A 19,038-nucleotide genomic window follows, 5' to 3' on the forward strand; every position below is an offset into this window, starting at 1 on the left:
AAGTAGGAATCTCATCTGTGAGCTTCATTCCGCTATGATGATTACAAATTTTGATAAGAAGGAAGAAGAATTTGGAAGTGGGTCCAACCCTTTCCAACATCTAGACAAGAGTGTAGTGTTGCAGGAGGCACGTATCTTCAAAGAGACCCCCATCAAACCCAGAAGATGTCTCCACATTCTCACCAAGATTATCTACCTTCTCAACCAGGGGGAGCATTTTGGGACCACAGAGGCTACAGAGGCATTCTTTGCCATGACTAGGCTCTTTCAGTCCAATGATCAAACCCTGAGGAGGATGTGCTACCTGACCATCAAAGAGATGGCCAACATCTCAGAGGATGTCTACGTTGTCACTTGCAGCCTGACCAAAGATATGACTGGCAAGGAAGACTTGTACAGAGGACCTGCTATCAGAGCCCTCTGCAGGATCACTGACACCAACATGCCGCAGGACATTGAGAGGTACATGAAGCAGGCTATCGTTGACAAGGTGCCCAGTGTGTCCAGTTCAGCACTGGTCTCCTCACTGCACATGGTCAAGATGAGCTATGACGTGGTGAAGCGCTGGGTGAACGAGGCCCAGGAGGCTGCATCCAGTAATAATAGCATGGTCCAGTACCATGCCTTGGGCCTGCTGTACCACCTTAGGAAGAATGACCGTCTTGCCGTCTCCAAGATGCTCAACAAGTTCACCAAGTCTGGTCTCAAGTCTCCCTTTGCCTACTGCATGCTCATCCGCATCGCCAGCAAAAGCCTGCTGGAGGAGACAGAGGGAGGTCACAACAACCCCCTGCTTTACTTCATTAAGAGCTGCCTGAAGAACAAGAATGAAATGGTGGTGTATGAGGCCGCCTCTGCCATTGTCCACATGCCCAACTGTACTGCCACAGAGCTGGCCCTCGCGGTCTCTGTGCTGCAGCTCTTCTGCAGTGCAGACACAGCAGCCTTGAGATATGCTGCAGTCAGGACCCTCAACAAGGTGGCAATGAAGCACCCGTCAGCAGTGACGGCGTGTAAACTGGAGAACCTGATCAAGGACCCAAACCGCAGCATTGCCACGCTGGCCATCACCACCCTGCTGAAGACCAGCAGCGAGAGCAGTGTGGACAGACTAATGAAACGGATCTCCTCCTTTGTCTCCGAGATCTCAGATGAGTTTAAGGTGGTGGTGGTGCAGGCCATCAGTGCCATGTGCCAGAAGTATCCGAGGAAGCACAGCGTCATGATGAACTTCTTGTCCAACATGCTGAGAGATGACTATGGTGGCTATGAGTACAAGCAGGCCATAGTGGACTGCATTATCAGCATCATCGAGGAGAACCAAGAGAGCAAAGAGACCGGCCTGGCCCATCTGTGTGAGTTCATCGAGGATTGCACAAACACGGTGCTGGCCACCAAGATCCTGCACCTGCTGGGGAAGGAGGGCCCGCGCACCCCCTTGCCCTCTACGTACATCCGCTTCATCTTCAACCGCGTGCTGCTGGAGAGCGAGGCTGTCCGTGCAGCTGCGGTCAGCACTTTGGCTAAATTTGGAGCCCAGAACGATGATCTGCTGCCAAGTGTGCTGGTTCTCATGCAGAAGTGTATGATGGACAGTGATGATGAGGTACGTGACAGAGCGACCTTCTACATGAATGTGCTACAGCAGAAGCAGAAGGCCCTCAACACAGCTTACATCTTCACAGGCCTGTTGGTTTCTGTGCCCGGCCTAGAGAAGTCCCTGCACCAGTACACCTTGGAGCCCTCAGACAAACCCTTCGTCATGAAGATGACAGAAATCACCCCCTTTGCCACCAGTAAGCTGCCAGAGAAGCTGGCTCCATCACACCAGGACATTTATCAGGAACAACTGAAGTCAATCCCAGAGTTCCGAGACCTGGGTCGGCTCTTCAAGTCATCAGAGCCCGTGCAGCTGACGGAGGTGGAGACGGAGTATGTGGTGCGCTGCATCAAACACACCTTTGTCGGACACATGGTCTTCCAGTTCAACTGCACCAACACCCTCAACGACCAGCTGCTGCAAAAGGTGGTGGTGCAGATGGAGCCATCAGAAGCCTACGAGGTGCTGCACTACGTCCCTGCCACCAGCCTCCCCTACCGCCAGCCTGGCTCCTGCTACAGCCTGGTCCGCCTGCCAGACGACCCCACTGCTGTGTCCTGTACGTTCAGCTGCACCCTGGAGTTCCTGGTTAGAGACTGTGACCCCAACACAGGAGAGCCTGACGATGACGACGATGGTAATGATGATAAATATGATCTGGAGGATCTGGAGGTGACAGTAGCAGACCACATCCAGAAGGTTTTGAAGCCAAACTTTGGAGCAGCCTGGGAAGAGGTGGGAGATGACTTTGAGAAGGAGGAGACCTTTGTGCTGGCCTCTGTACGGACACTGGATGAGGCGGTGGGTAACATTACCAGCTTCCTGGGAATGCAGCCATGTGAGTGCTCAGACAAGGTTCCAGGGAACAAGAACTTACATGTCCTGTTCCTTGCTGGTGTGTTTCGGGGTGGTCACGACGTGCTGGTCCGCGCCCGCCTGGCCCTGCACGAGGGTGTTACCATGCAGGTGACGGTGCGCAGCAGCGAGGAGACGCCGGTCGACATCATCCTGGCCTCCATGGACTAAAGGCTCGCGGTCCAGCTCCGTGCCAACAACACCTTCCAGCTCCACATGACAAACTCTCCTGTGTCACCACGACTTCTTCATCTTCTTCATCGTCCTCTGCATACGATGCCCTTATGTCTGTCTGCTCAGTGTGCGGGTGTGTTATCTGATGCTGTTGTGACTATTATGCTGACATCGTACAATCTCCCAACATTTTGTTACTACTACTATGTAAAACTAATGTGTACACATCCACCCTTCTGTTGTTTTATACTGTCTACTGGTCTTTATCAGGTCTCCTGTCTGTAAGAGGAAAGTTCCTAATCTGTTATTATCTCATCTGTCAAACTAATAAATTATTAATTCTGTTAAAGTAAAAATATATAAATATATGCTAAATAAATACTAAATAAATAAATAAATAAATAAATAAATAAATAAATAAATAAATAAATAAATAAATAAATAAATAAATAAAATAAATAAATAAATAAATAAATAAAATAAATAAATAAATAAATAAATAAATAAATAAATAAAATAAATAAATAAATAAATAAATAAATAAATAAATAGGACTGGTAGGCCTCAGTGTAACCACACTCAGTCCAAGTGAGTCAGTGAGCAGGCACTGCACTGCACTACTCAGGCCCGGTTCTACGGGGGTGCAAAAGCACGCATTGCACCCTCATTTTAATGGTCTGCATGCTCAGTTGAAAAGTAAAAAAAAATAAAATAATAATAATAATAAATGCTGCAGCTGCACACTTACTGTTTAAACTTGAATTATAATTGTTTTTCTTTGTTCTTTGATGTGAATTTATGGCTTTTTGGCACCTATATGTAACCTTTTAAGGTTGAGATAATTGTATTCTCATTATATGGTCCAAATATTTCAGTAAAGCACTTGAAACACTTGAAATATTCTTGCTTGGGTGGTATCATTCTACTTGAAATGATGGTCAAATTTATTATTTTTAGTAAAATAACGTCAAATTTTTCGGCCGGCCTTTGGCTGGGCATCTGCACCCCTTCCTATCTAGGATGCATCCCTAGTCATCTTGTTCTGGAACCGGCCCTGGCACTACTACAAATGCAGATAGTCTTGTTTGTATACCTTATTTCTTTTTATTGTATGCCTTTAAAGGAACAGCTCACCCTAAAATCCAAAATTCATTCCCTCTCACCTGTAGTGCTATTTATCCATCTATATCATTTTGTGTTAGTTGCTTGAGTTTTGGAGATATCGGCCCCAGAGTTTCTGCCTTGTCTCCAATACAATGGAACTGTATGGCACTCAGCTTGTGGTGCTCAAAGTGCCAAAGAAATACATTTGAAAAACTCAACAACAGCAATGTCTCTTTCCAGAAATCATGACCCTGTTACTCAAGATAATCCACAGACCTTGTTATGAGCAGTTTCATGCAGGAACTATTTTCTTTTGACCGAACTACACCTGCTAGCTGCTAACTAGTTCCTACATAAGACTGCAAAAGAAAGTAGTTCCTAAATGAAACTGCTCACAACAAAATCTGTGCATTATCTTGAGTAACCGGGTCATGATTTCTGGAAAGAGACAATGCTGTTGAGTTTTTCAAATGTATTTTTTTGGTGCTTTGAGCACCACAAGCCGAGTGCCATCCAGTTCCATTGTATTCAAGAGAAGGCAGACATCTCTGCGGCTGATCTCTCCAAAACTGAGGCAACTATCTAAAAAAAATAAAGATGGATAAATAGCACTACAGGTGAGAGGAAAAATATGTATTTTGGATTTTAGGGGGAGCTGTCCCTTTAACGCAACCTGCCAATCATCTGGAGAGTGTCCAGCTTTAAAAAAAGTTGCAGCCTCTATACCAGTGGTACTCAACCTTGCCCTACTCAGGAGCCACACTGACAACAAAAAAAGCTTTGCAAGAGCCACAATCACCCCACAAAGTCAATTTCCTCCTATTATTTGATTAGACTTTGCTTTATTTCACAATTCCCGGTTTCAGCGTTCACAGGGGAGACAGAGACGCAGAACGATCCGGTAAGAAACTGGAGGCGGTGTTTGTCTGATGGTTAGTATTGCTCAGCAGACTTGGAGTATGTTATGCTTCAGTGCGTACCTCACTACAGTCCAAGGGAATTTACAACAGTCACCCTCACAGCAGTGTAGATCCCACCACAGGCAAACACCACTAACGCACTCAGGGAGCTGCACCGCGCGATTAGCGCACAGGAGGCAAAACAGCCAGAAACAGCGCTAATAGTGGCGGGTGACTTTAACAGGGTTAAAACTGAAAAAGAGAATGCCCACCCTCCACCAGCACATCTACTTCAGCACACGAGGCAAAAACACACTGGATAAATGTTACACAAACATCCCCCATTGTTACAAGGCTACACCCCGACCCCCCTTCGGCAAATCGGACCACGCCTCCATCTTCCTCGTCCCCAGGCACAAACGAAAACTCAAACGACACCCCCCGGCCTTCCGAACCGCCCACTGCTGGTCAGACCAATCAGACGACATCCTGAGAGACTGCTTTGACCAAGTGGCATGGGAGGAGCTCAACACAGGAGGTTTGGAAGAATATGCAGAAACGGTGTCATGCTTCATAAAAAAATGCACCGAGGACATAGTCCCAACAAAAATAATCAAAATAATGCCAAATCAGAAACCCTGGATCAACAGTGATGTTCGGGCTGCCCTTCACGCCCAGACCACCGCCTTCAAGTCCGGAACGCCAGAAGAATACAAGCAGACACGATACGCCCTCCGAGTCACAATCAAAAAAGCACTGAGAGAATACGGAAAGCAGCTGGAGTCCAAACTGGACTCTAACAACCCCAGACATCTGTGGAGTGGACTCCATGCTGATACAGACTTCAAAGGGGAAAAACAACAAAACCCCAACACATCACCCACCCTGCCGGACAAACTCAACGTGTTCTACGCTAGGTTTGACCCCTCTGCCAGAGCGCCCACCACCCAACCCACCACCTCTCCCAAGCTCAAGGATCTGGGACTAAACACAGCAATGTGTGACTGGATCCTGGACTTTCTGACAGACCGCCGCCAGGTGGTGAGAGTGGGCAACCTCACCTCCTCCCCACTGACCATCAGCATAGGAGCGCCCCAGGGATGCGTGATTTCTATTCGCACATGGGATAAGCAATAACCACGCCCTGTGGCGCCGGGATTGGCCAGGAGCGTTGTCTTCTTCTTTTGACAGCTGGAATCTCCCACACCACAAACACTGGAGGGCACGCAGCCCAGCGATTTCATGAACCAACTGAATAGCTCTTGAGAACGGACAGCGATTTCGAGAGCATAATAATTGTAATCTACACAATGTGCACAATCTACAAAAACATGCAATAATATAAACGGTGTTGTGTTCACGTCCATAGCTCATAATATAATGTATCATATCGTTAATTTCAAGCTCAATTCTTACCCAGAGAAAAGGTAGGCTACAGCACTGAATAAGCAAGCAATGAACAAGCAATAGTTAGCTAATAGTATAGCAATAGTTTTTTAAACATCTTTATTTTAAAAGATGAAAAAACCCAGGTGCTTTAGTCCCAAGCTTCAATGCTTCTGGCCAATCCCAGCGCCACAGGGCGTGGTTATTGCTTATCCTATGTGCGAATAGAAATCACGCCCCAGGGATGCATCTCCAGCCCCTTCTGGTACGACCTCTACACCCACGACTGCGTGGCGACTCAAACCTTGAACACCATCGTGAAGTTTGCAGACGACACAGCGGTCGTGGGGCTGATGATCTCCAGGAGCGACGAGACGGCCTCCTACAGAGAGGAGGTGGAGGCCCTGGAACAATGGTGCCAGAATGGTGCCAGAATGGTGCTAAGAAGAGTGAGGTGCGCGGCGCAGCACGTAACAGGATGTGAGCTACCAGAACTGCAGGAACTGTACAACCAGCGGTGCCTCAGGAGGTCCCTGAAGATCATCAAGGACACAAACCACCCCCACAACAGTCTGTTCTCCCTGTTACCCTCAGGGAGGAGATACAGGGTCCCAAAAGCACGAACGAATCGCCTGAGGGACAGTTTCTTCCGACAGGCCACGAGACTCCTTAACACACACAAATAAACAATCATGTAGTAGCTGCTACCATTACATATGTTAATTATGCCTATGTTATTTGCTATTTGTTATTTGTTATGTTATTTGCACCTGTGCAAACAGAATGTCTAATTATGTTTTAAGGTGTCTATGCTAGAAAAGAAAAGGAAAAAGTTTACTGTTATTGCTTGTTGTTTCTCGTTTTACTGCATCTATATGCCCTGTTATTTTGCACCTATATGCCCTGTTATTTTGCACTATGTTGTAACAGAGTCTACAGCACAAGAATTTCACACGTGATACTTGTACTACGGAGTGACAATAAAAATCTTGAATCTTGAATCTATTTATTTATTTATTTTAAGTATAGGACTTAAAAGAGCCACAACTACCCTTAAAGGAGCCGCCGCATGTGCCTCTACAGCAGGGATACTCAACTTGCTTTGCCCAGGGGCCACTTTTGTGAAATGATAGAAGGCCAGGGGCCAGTTAATAAACAAACAATATACATTTTTCTGTAGCGGATTGTAGGTTTTTGGGGTGTCAGCCGGAGTTTAGTCTGACAATGTTGTGCACACCGGATAGTTAGTTAGGTTAAGTTAGTTAGGTTAAGTACATACTGTACATAAGTGCCTGGGTAGCGAGCAGACGGCAGTATTTGACAATTTAGCAGCTAAATCATAGATTATTGAAAGATATTCCATATTCCAGAATGAAATGCTATAACAGAAGTGGAGTATTGACCAGAATGACATGAACATTTGGACACTTATTCAGCGGGTATCTTGCATGTTGCGATCAGGTGCACTGTACTTTTTTTTTTTTTCCCCAATTCCATCGCGGGCCACAAGTTGAGTATCACTGCTCTACACTAACTGTGTAATGGACCATGGGAACATAGCCTACCACCACTGTGTGTTCTTTGAACCTGAGGAAGTTCCACTACCAAAAAAACCAGGACCAGCAGACCTCAGTAACTGCGTTTACATGGGCATGAGTATCCTGGTTATGAGGCTTAGCCTATCCTGGTTTTGATTATATTCGAGATATGGCATTTACATAGCCTGGTAGCATTTACATTGAACAGAGAAATCAGGTTATTCATATTTTGTATACATGATAAATAGTAGTATGCCGGTTACTGATTACTGCATGCATGCCTGTGATGTTTACAACTCAACACACAGAATCACCTGTACACTTGTATTGGGTGCATGCTGTGACATAATCACCGATGACATCACAATTGCTTGAGTGACATCACTGATGACCTCATGTAGAATATATGCCCCCCCCCCCCCCCCCCCACAGTACGATATTTATGACACTAGTGGACCCGTAGGACATCATGACATCTTCAGTGGTGACATCACTCACTCATGACATAACTTTTGAGTGACATGAGTGATCACATGCATCACGCCGCCCTATGGCATTAATATATCAAACATGTTCTCATAAAATTTGAGTAAAGGTTGTGAAAATGAGCCTTGAATAGGATGCATCAAAGCCTAGAATCAAATTTATTGTAGGTGGTGGTTAACTTCACAAGCTGTTAACTGTGACAATACCATTCAGCAATGTTTATCATATAAATATTATATGGACATAATATCTTTTCAAGAATCTTGATTAGAGTTTGTCCACTTGAGTGGTAGGCTACCGAAATCTGGTCTGGCCCATGGACTATAAAGGTTTTGGCCAACACAGCAAACTTTTGTGCAATTGAGGTCAAAAGATTGATGTGTGGATGCACATTCATAAACTATACGTGTGTGTGTGTGTGAGTGTGTGTGTGTGTGAGTGTGTGTGTGTGTGTGTGTGTGTGTGTGTGTGTGTGTGTGTGTGTAGGCTATGCATGTGCATGTTTCACTGTAGCTGCCAGTAACACATGCAACCGCCACACCTCCCCTCCCTGTTACCATGGAAACTGTGCTCTTCCCTTTTTTTCTCTCTCGTGTGGTGTGCTTCCTCACTCTTTCATTCATCATTCTTACGTCATTTCTTCCTCCCTTCATTTATCATATACTTTCCCCCATATTCTTGTCTTCTATCCTTGCCTATCTTATACTTACCTGTACCTGCATTTGTGTGTGTGTGTGTGTGTGTGTGTGTGTGTGTGTGTGTGTGTGTGTGTGTGTGTGTGTGTGTGTGTGTGTGTGTGTGTGTGTGTGTGTGTGTGTGTGTGTGTCTCAGTATGTGTACTGAACGACAGGGCGTTCCGAAACACATACGGTACATTGCAATACATATGATGACCACATCATCAGCCAATCAGATCATCAATAGCTTCTCCGGGGCTTCAGCCAATGGAGGGGAAGCTTCCAGATGATGTGTAAGCAGGAGGGATGCAGCGCCATGGAAACTGCAGCATGTCATGACAGAACAGCGCGCTCTAGTGGCCCCACATGCTATTACTGCAGGGAAAGAGTCATTGAGCTTCACCCATAGACTGTATAATAATAAATAGGCTTCACCTTTGAAACAAAAAGGTGAGAGTCCCGTGGTAGTATGGTATTGGGGACTATTTTACTGAATTTCCATCTTAAACTGACGTCTTCTTTTTCCCCCTTTTTCTTTTAAGTTACTTCATTTCACCTTTAATGGATCAAGGAGGAAGGCCTAGCTGATTTAATTATCAAAATTCTCATAAATTAGTAGTTTTAATTAAATCATTCTTATTATTCAGACGTGGTCAGGTAAGTCACAGAAAATGATAGTAAATTTACTTTCAAATAATTTCCTGTGATTATTTATAATTCTAATGACTGTGATGATAACTTTGATGATTGATTGATTGATTGATTGATTGATGATGATAATTTTGCCACTTATGTGACAAACCATCTTCTTTTGAAGGAAGCCAAGTCAAACCATAAAAGAAACATATTTGCAAATAATATTTGACACAGTTATAGATTTAAATTAAGTCCAATATTATTCAGTATACATGATTTTACTTTTAAATAGGCTACTAATGCACAGGAAATGAGTAATGTTCATTTAAACTACTATGGCTCAGATAAAGAGTGTTTTTCATGACGTTTTGCAAGAAAATAGTTCACAGCTGAAGTTGCATTAAATTCACCGGATCTGACAAAGTCCTCACTGATAGTTCTGAAACTTTAAATTTAACTACTCAAACAAAACCAATGTTAACAATTAATGTCTTAATTGAACATCTTTGAAAGTGTGATAAGTGTGATAAGAGGAAAAGTCCAATTCCTATAATGGGGAACCTGTAAGACGCAACCTCACAAATAGTCCTGCCAATACTTTATTAAATTATATTAACTGATAATTGTTTCTATGTCAAATTATCAAGCATCTCATTAAAGCATGCTATAGTAACAGTGTTACTATATTACAATGTCAATTCAGAAATAAATCCTAATATTCCCACTGAAATAATTCATGAAAATGAACTGCTAGTAGTAGCCTACGGCTCACTGAAAAATTTATATATGGAGACAATTTTTGGTCCATTAAACAAATTATTCATGAAAATGAAACTTTATCAAATTGGATCATTGCTCCATGAAGGGGTACCTGCTTCATTGTAGGCTACATTAGATTTTCCTGATCTATTCTCCATTCCAACCTCAGATGGAATTTTATTTGAGTTTTGTTGTAAATAATGTTGTAGTGTGTTGAACTACACAAGTCAATTTCCTTGTATGTGCAAACATACTAAAATAATTCTGATTCTGACTCTGAACTTCTATTGACTATCAATGCTCTGAACTGTATTTCATTAGGGGCGACTTGGCTCAGGAGGTAGAGCAGGTCGTCCATTAATTACAAGGTTGTTGGTTCGATCCCCGGCTCCTCCAGTCCCCATGTCGAGGTGTTCTTAGGCAAGACACTGAACCCCTGATGGCTGTGCCAGCACCCTGTGTGGCAGCTTGCTGCCTTCGGTGTGTGAATGTATACGCACATTGTAAAGCGCTATATAAATGCAGTCCATTTACCTTTACCATTCATTAGAATGTCTTAAGGGGGATTCCTTTAACCGCCTCTAGGGGGCATCACCAACACATATCAGTGTTGGTGATGCCCCCTGTCATCCCTCACCTGAGGACATGTCACCGGTCTCTGCACCTGTACCAGAGGAAATCCTGATGAAAGGAAATTGACTTTATCCTGACAGTATGCTGATCATTTCCAACACTTTTCATATGGTCAGTATGTCTTAGCCTACCTGCGAAACACTCATCTGACTAGCCCCAAACCAACAGATCTGCATATTTTTAATACAGTAGATAGAACAAATCATGAAGGATGCAGCGCAGTTGCTGTCTAAAGCAGGGGTTACCAAGCAGTTTCATGTAAAAAACAGACACATTTTATGCCATGAATCCCCATTTGATAAGAGACTGTCACCATCTGAGAAGACTTTTGTAGCTGATATGATTTGATACAGAGCGGTAAAACTGTTTATACTTTTAGTGGGTAGTTATCAGCGGGTAGAGTGACACATCTGATCAAAACAGACAGGCCTATGTCATTATCTCAATGTCTTAATTTCAAATCAATAGTAAAATTAACTGTTAATTGATTAATTATTCCCCATTTTGCAACAGGGACCCTGTGGAATCTCCTCAAGGACCCCTGGGAATTTGGTTATCACTGAAGGAAAATGCATTTCCATGTCTTCAAAGGGAAAATAATGCCTATGGTTGATTTTTCTCTGATGACGAGAATCTAATATGAGAAACAATTAATCAAAAATAATTCATTTTCGTTAGATTAATGTGCCTGTTCCAAGTTTATTATCATCATCATCATCATCATCACCATTATTATTGTTATTGTTATTATTATTATTATTATTGGTAGCCTATATATATTTATTTTTTACTTTATTTTTTATTTTTTATGAGAAGATGAAAAGGCTGACGTAAGGTGATGGTTTGGATGGTCGACGCTTGCGCGCGATACACTGGATGCGACCGAGAAGGAGATTAGGAAACTGCGCCTAGATGGACCCGCATCGAACGCCATCTTGGCTCGACCCGACGCTGAAACAACACGGGAGTCTGGGCGCGCTGGTACGGCCATTGCGGCTCTGGACGGAGCGGTTTCCTGACCGACAGAGGGAGGAGTCTGGAGGAGCAGCCAGCCAGGCAGCATCGGATCGGAGGCAGCGTAGAAGAAACTGGAGCAACGGTGGACGACGAAGGCTGTGCTCTTTGGGATACGGTATAATTTCAATATCCAGAGACACGGGCGATATATGCATCATTGGAATAACGTTCCCTGTCGTCGAGATGAGCGTGAATGGCTTCCATTTGGGCTCGGGAAGCTGAAGCACTTTTGCAGCCGAGCGCTGGGGATAAGCCATCTGTGATACATTGGGTGTGCACAGCGCAATAACGGTGCAAGCCAACCGGCTATTTCCAACGACAGCTAGCTGATATTTAACCCAGCTAGCCAACCATTTTAACAGCCCCGTTAGCTTGCGGTGGAGCGAGCATCTTTTTCGGGGCGGGGGGGTGTAGGTGGATGCTACAGAAGGAGGTGTTCTCCAGCAGCAAGCTCCAGCCCAGGGGCATGCAAAGAGGGGTGTTTTTCTGCAAACGAGCGGGGAGCTCTCCACGCCCTGGGCTCCGGTCTTGTGTTACTATTTAGCTAGCTAGCTGGCTAGCCAGCCTGCCGGGGGAGAAGCCGAGGAGAAGGTGGGGCCGCGGAGTGACAGCCGTTGGAAGCCAGCTAATGTGGCTAGCCGGCTAGCTTGGATTCTTGAGTAGGTACTGGTGCTCCTGTCATTGACATTGAGAGGGAATTACAATAGCTGGAGTCCGCAGTGTGGCGGTACACCCCCTGTCCAGTGAGGAAACACGCTGCCATTGGCATCACAAAAAAGCCCAAACCTGTGTGGGTGCCGGGTGGGATATCTCTAGGAGAGCATCCGCCGTTACCTTCAGACCATGGCGGACGACGACGTGCTGTTCGAGGATGTCTACGAGCTGTGCGAGGTGATTGGGAAGTAAGTAGTGTCATCATCAAACTCACCCACTCTTTTGTCCTGTCTATTATCCTCACAATGTGTCACGTTGAGACTGGGAGGGCCCTGCCCCTGTCTGGATGCTCACATTTTTAGGCCCACAGGTTTTTCCAAGGGGAAAGTTCACTCTGGATGTGTGAGGTAATGCCTCCTTTAGCCTCACACGGGGGAATCCTAGCATACACATCATTTCATGAATGCATTCAGAGGCAGGGGGTTTGCGCCTGACATCATGACCTCTGTGCAGGAAGGAGGAATATACATTTACAAGGCTGCTGTGTAAGCCCTTCAATTTTGGGGGGTACAGGCTGAAAATGCTATCTTTGCACCATGCTTGCTTCAGTGAGGCTCTGCAAGTTTTCAAAAAATGTTATTTACTTTTTGTGCCTGCACCAAGACAAATGCCTTGTTTGTTGTGATTGAAGGGATTCTTATTCTGATTCTGAGCAGAAGCAGACACACTGCTAAACCAATGCATATAAAAACAGCTAAAGGACAGGAGGGCAGGGTATGTGTCCGAAACCTGGCTGAGGGTTAGTAAGTTACGGAATCGTATGGTTTCATGTCAGTAAAATTGCCTGCAGGCCGGATTTTCTCTCTCTCAATCTCCTCGGTTTGACAGCAACCATATCTGCTTACAGGAACAGAGCGACAGGGCCAGGCCGGTCAAACCAGCAGTAGATCTGTAGGAGGAAGCATGTGTTTTTTGATATGACTGTGTGCAGTGGCTTTCCAAGGAACAGACATATGCACATTCAAACCACAAGATACCAATCTAAAAGGTGCTGAGGCTGTTCTATTCCTGCTATGGAGTCCTTACCACAACAGCCACCTACAATCACTGGCCCGGGCGCAGACCCTCCACATGCCTTTATTTTTTTTGCCAGCTCCAATGAAAAACTGTATGTATGTTATTTTACCCTGTGTTGTTATGTCTGGGAGCTCAAACGCTGCCCCCTTTTGCAGCAATGGGCTACTACTGGCCTGTGCCCCCTCCCCCCTCCAAGATTTCCTCACTGGAGGTCCACTGAGGGTCTATTAAGTTTGTTGTAGGAATGAGACACACTCTCCCAGGCCGCTGCTCTTTATCCTCAGATATCCCCGTTACCCTGGTTACTAATTGATGGTTGGTCCAGGACTCCTGAGTCTAGCCTGGAGTCAAAATATTGGGTAGTAGCAGACACTGCTCAGATCAATTTGTATGGTTTTTAATTGGCTGTACAAATCAATTTGGTTAGTAAATAAAGCAAAGTGGTTGGATCATTTTTGAGTCCACTTGGGCAGTATGTTTGATGGATGAAAAAGTAAATTTTCCCATCTTGGTTTACATCAATTGGCAGATGCCAAGCCTGGGTCAAATTTAAGGATGGGCAATATGGTTGAAATCAAAATCCCCATAATCACAAAGATATGGCTCAAGTTTGCAAAATCTGGTTAAATCCGGTTGAACGGCATGGTAATGTAGGTGTGATGTAAAACAAAATAGAAATAATAATAATATTCCTTGAAAAAAATCATACTTCATTTTGTCAAGTAAAGAGTAGAATTTGCTTGTTATCATCAATTTAGACGTGATGTAGATGTGCCGACAGCACCATGATATCCCAAAATCGCCATATCATCACAATATGATTCCACTGAAAGATGATAAACGATCATATTGAATTATCGCCCAGCCCTAGGCCAAATAGTATTTGAAAATGTATGGTTTGTTTTAGCTGCTTTAGATGTCAGATGGGTGGGGTTTGCCGTATAAGCAATACAATGGATGCAGTCCAATGAGTGTACAGAGCTACCTGAGAAATAATTGTCTCTTCTCTGATTGTACTGCCTGATGAAGACCCGTGAGGGTTGAAACGTTGCTTTTTTGTAATTAAAAAACTCACCGTGGGAGCTTAAAAAACAGTGTGCGGATTTCCTTTTCTTTTTCTTCTCTGATTGTCACCTTACCTGGCTGACACCATCTGATAGGGTGCATCCCACCCATCTCGTACTCCATGCAGGCAAAAACAAGCGCTTCTAGTTGAGAGTATGTTTGAGAGAGAGTTTTTAATCGGTGCAAATGTAACAACTCTGTTAGTATGGTGGTCACACAGCACAGCAGGGATTGTTTCACCTCAGACATTGCAGTCCAGACTGGTCAGTAGAAGAGACAGCGATTATTAGCGAATACCCTGTATAAGAGAAGAAAAGTGTTATGAAATAATGTGCTCAACTTATCTGGAGTAGGGTTGGGTACCGAAACCCGGTACCACTATGGTACCTTTATAACCGGTACTTACCGGCCCGAATTGCAACACAGATTTAGGTCCCTCTTCGGTGCAATGCTCAACCTGTTGAGTGAAATATCCTCTGAAACCAGCACTGCATGTCCCTCGCGCACCTTCACTGATGTGTCTGTTTGGAGCGTGCCGCTTAAAATCCTCTTTAAAGCCCCAGACACACCAAGCCCACAGTTGGCCATGTCTGTGCGTCTGTCTGCACCGTTGGCTCTAGTCACTCTAAAATCACTCTGATTGGCTGGTCAGGGGTAGAGAAATCACTCTGATTGGCTGGTCAGGGGTAGCGAAATCGCTCTGATTGGCTGTTCAGGGGTATTGAAACCGGAGAGAGGGCACACAAAACGCTCTGCTCATTTTCCAACTTTATCTTATCTGATCATTCCAAAACATTGAACACGTTGAGTCCTGGTGTCTTGGCATGTGTTACAGTTGATGGATAGGATAAGGTACGTTGAGTCCTGGTGTCTTGGCATGTGTTACAGTTGATGTATAGGATAAGATACGTTGAGTCCTGGTGTCTTGGCATGTGTTACAGTTAATGGATAGGATAAGATACGTTGAGTCCTGGTGTCTCTTGGCATGTGTTACAGTTGATGTATAGGATAAGATACGTTGAGTCCTGGTGTCTCTTGGCATGTGTTACAGTTGATGGATAGGATAAGGTACGTTGAGTCCTGGTGTCTTGGCATGTGTTACAGTTGATGGATAGGATAAGATACGTTGAGTCCTGGTGTCTTGGCATGTTTTACAGTTGATGTATAGGATAAGATACGTTGAGTCCTGGTGTCTCTTGGCATGTGTTACAGTTGATGGATAGGATAAGATACGTTGAGTCCTGGTGTCTTGGCATGTGTTACAGTTGATGGATAGGATAAGATACGTTGAGTCCTGGTGTCTTGGCATGTGTTACAGTTGATGGATAGGATAAGGTACGTTGAGTCCTGGTGTCTTGGAATGTGTTACAGTTGATGGATAGGATAAGGTACGTTGAGTTCTGGTGTCTTGGCATGTGTTACAGTTGATGGATAGGATAAGATACGTTGAGTCCTGGTGTCTTGGCATGTGTTACAGTTGATGGATAGGATAAGATACGTTGAGTCCTGGTGTCTTGGCATGTGTTACAGTTGATGGATAGGATAAGATACGTTGAGTCCTGGTGTCTTGGCATGTGTTACAGTTGATGGATAGGATAAGGTACGTTGAGTCCTGGTGTCTTGGCATGTGTTACAGTTGATGGATAGGATAAGATACGTTGAGTCCTGGTGTCTTGGCATGTGTTACAGTTGATGGATAGGATAAGATACGTTGAGTCCTGGTGTCTTGGCATGTGTTACAGTTGATGGATAGGATAAGGTACGTTGAGTCCTGGTGTCTTGGCATGTGTTACAGTTGATGGATAGGATAAGATACGTTGAGTCCTGGTGTCTTGGCATGTGTTACAGTTGATGGATAGGATAAGATACGTTGAGTCCTGGTGTCTTGGCATGTGTTACAGTTGATGGATAGGATAAGATACGTTGAGTCCTGGTGTCTTGGCATGTGTTACAGTTGATGGATAGGATAAGGTACGTTGAGTCCTGGTGTCTTGGCATGTGTTACAGTTGATGGATAGGATAAGGTACGTTGAGTCCTGGTGTCTTGGCATGTGTTACAGTTGATGGATAGGATAAGGTACGTTGAGTCCTGCTGTCTTGGCATGTGTTACAGTTGTTGGATAAGATAAGTAATTATATGTATATGTGGTAGGTAGCCTATGTGTGTATAGGCATGTATGATTAATTATGAGCATGTGCTATTTGTGTGTGTAAATCAATGCATGTATGTATCCATGTGTATGCATATGTACTGCATATGTTTACATATAACGTAAAGGAATAAGGGTAAGGGCATTTAATAAGCTAGCTAGCTTCAGCCCTAAAACCCTTTCGGTCAGCCTTATGTATCTTTTGTTTTTTTCTGTTTTTTTTTTTTCCTATTCTGTGAATATTCTTTCCTTTCTGATCGAAATAAACTAACTAACTAACTAACTAACTAACTAACTAACTAACTAACTAAATAAGGTACGTTGAGTCCTGCTGTCTTGGCATGTGTTACAGTTGATGGATAGGATAAGATATGTTGAGTCCTGGTGTCTTGGCATGTGTTACAGGAAAAAGGGGGATCATTTTTCCTCCACACTGAAGTGGGAGGGGAAAGAAGTCTGAGGAAGATCAATGGAGACAAGTGAAGTTGGGAATGGGATGGCCCTGAGGCTGAGGATATAAATAATGCCAGCAGACATTGACTGCAGCACTCTACCATCGCCCGTCATCTTATTAAAGGGATAGGCCAACTTTTTGGGGAGATTCGCCTATTTGCCATATCGCCCATATATAAACAAGAAGATACAACACAATGCCTTTACCGTCACTCTCCGTGCAGTATACAGTTAGTTAGTATTGCCAAGGAATGGAGGAAACGGTGCAGCCATTCAAAGTCACCAAAAACACACATTCGAACAGCGGCAAAAAGCTTGATGTACATGTTGTGACTCGGGTACTACTCACCACAAGATGAAATATTCATCCAAAAGGCAGAGAAACGCTCTTTGAAAAAAAAGGTAAATAGATAGCCGGAACTACTGTGTGAAATCACTGCGCCTCAAACAGACAAAGAGTAACCGAACTAACAGAGTATGACTGAAGTTACTGTACCTCCTTGTTTGCATGAGGCCTTGGATACAGCGCATGCGCTTGTACACAGGCAAACAAGGAAGTAACTTGAGTTCATCTTTGTTTAGTTCTCGGTGTGTGGATTTACTACAAAAATGACGTTTCATGTAACTATGGATTATTATTTCATCGCGTGGTGAGTACACGAGTCACCCCATGTACATGTGTGTGACTTTGAACGGCTGTACCATTTCCTCCAATTCATTGGCGATAGTAACTAACTGGACAACTGTACCTCACTGTATACTGCACGGAGAGAATGACGGTAAAGGCATTTTACAATGATTATGTATGTATGGGCGATATGGCATATGGGCAAAACCCCCCCCAAAAACAAACAAACAAACAAATAAAAATCTGCCACTGGATGCTTCATTAGTCCTGTCCTATAAATGAACACTCCTCATTGAAAAGTACTGGACATAAACTAGGGGTGGGAATCACCAGATGCCCACGATACGATACTAAAACGATACTTGAGTCACGATACGATAGTATTGCGATATCGGCGATATATTGAATATTGCGATATATTGAATATTGCGATTTCTTACTTTTTCAACTGCAAATTATGTCCCCAAAGGAAAACTTTGTCAACCTCTGGTTTATATAAGAACAATTTTCCAGTCTGTACATCTGACTTCAACCATTTTATTGCAGCAACATTGTCAAGTAGACAGACCAGCAACTTTCATAAAGTCATGTCATCATAGTTGCATGCACCTGACAAACTGAACTGTTTGTTACAGTCTACTACAGTCCACCTTAACTGGATGTGTGTGTGGACTACTGTACTTAGGTAGTTTTTGAACAATGCAACTTCACTTCACTTGCACAAAACATCTTGTGCAGCCCATTCAGTAACTGGGGAATTTGTAAATTAATGTTAAAACAAAATGAAAATATGCTACCGTTTGTTTACTGCTGGCCTTGCAACTAAAGTTTATAGCAGCCCGGTGGCCTGGCATGGCCTGCAAATATCGATACAATATCATCAGGCAAAATATCGCGATACTATGGTGTATCGATTTTTCCCCCACCCCTAACATAAACCTGGCTGACAGCTAATAATTGCATCTGACCCCTCCCTCCTTCAGTCTGACCCCTCCCTCCTTCAGTCTGCTATTGTTGTACAGTGGACTCCTCTATTATTGTACCTGATCGGCTTTTGCCAGAGATGAGCAGCCAGGCTGGGTGGGGTTAAAGGAGCAGCCAGGCTGGGTGGGGTTAGAGGAGCAGCCAGGCTGGGTGGGGTTAGAGGAGCAGCCAGGCTGGGTGGGGTTAGAGGAGCAGCCAGGCTGGGTGGGGTTAGAGGAGCAGCCAGGCTGGGTGGGGTTAGAGGAGCAGCCAGGCTGGGTGGG

General features: G+C 44.2%; 1 protein-coding gene and 1 pseudogene across 2 annotated transcripts in view; both read left to right on the forward strand.

The window, feature by feature from the left end:
- The first annotated feature begins 37 nt into the window (after nt 1-37).
- Nucleotides 38-2,626, forward strand: LOC310773000 (coatomer subunit gamma-2 pseudogene; annotated as a pseudogene). The gene has a single exon. The product of its transcript is annotated as a coatomer subunit gamma-2 pseudogene (transcript).
- A 9,650-nt stretch (nt 2,627-12,276) lies between these two features.
- LOC310773976 (peripheral plasma membrane protein CASK-like) overlaps nt 12,277-19,038 on the forward strand; it is a 100,646-nt gene continuing 93,884 nt past the window's right edge. The window contains exon 1 of the mRNA XM_083634016.1: nt 12,277-12,666. Coding sequence (XP_083490142.1) covers nt 12,608-12,666 — 59 coding nt within the window. The 5' untranslated portion in view covers nt 12,277-12,607. The remainder of the gene's footprint in view (nt 12,667-19,038) is intronic.

The sequence above is a fragment of the Poromitra crassiceps genome, assembly GCF_964638095.1.
Source record: "Poromitra crassiceps genome assembly, chromosome: 3".
NCBI lineage: Eukaryota > Metazoa > Chordata > Actinopteri > Beryciformes > Melamphaidae > Poromitra > Poromitra crassiceps.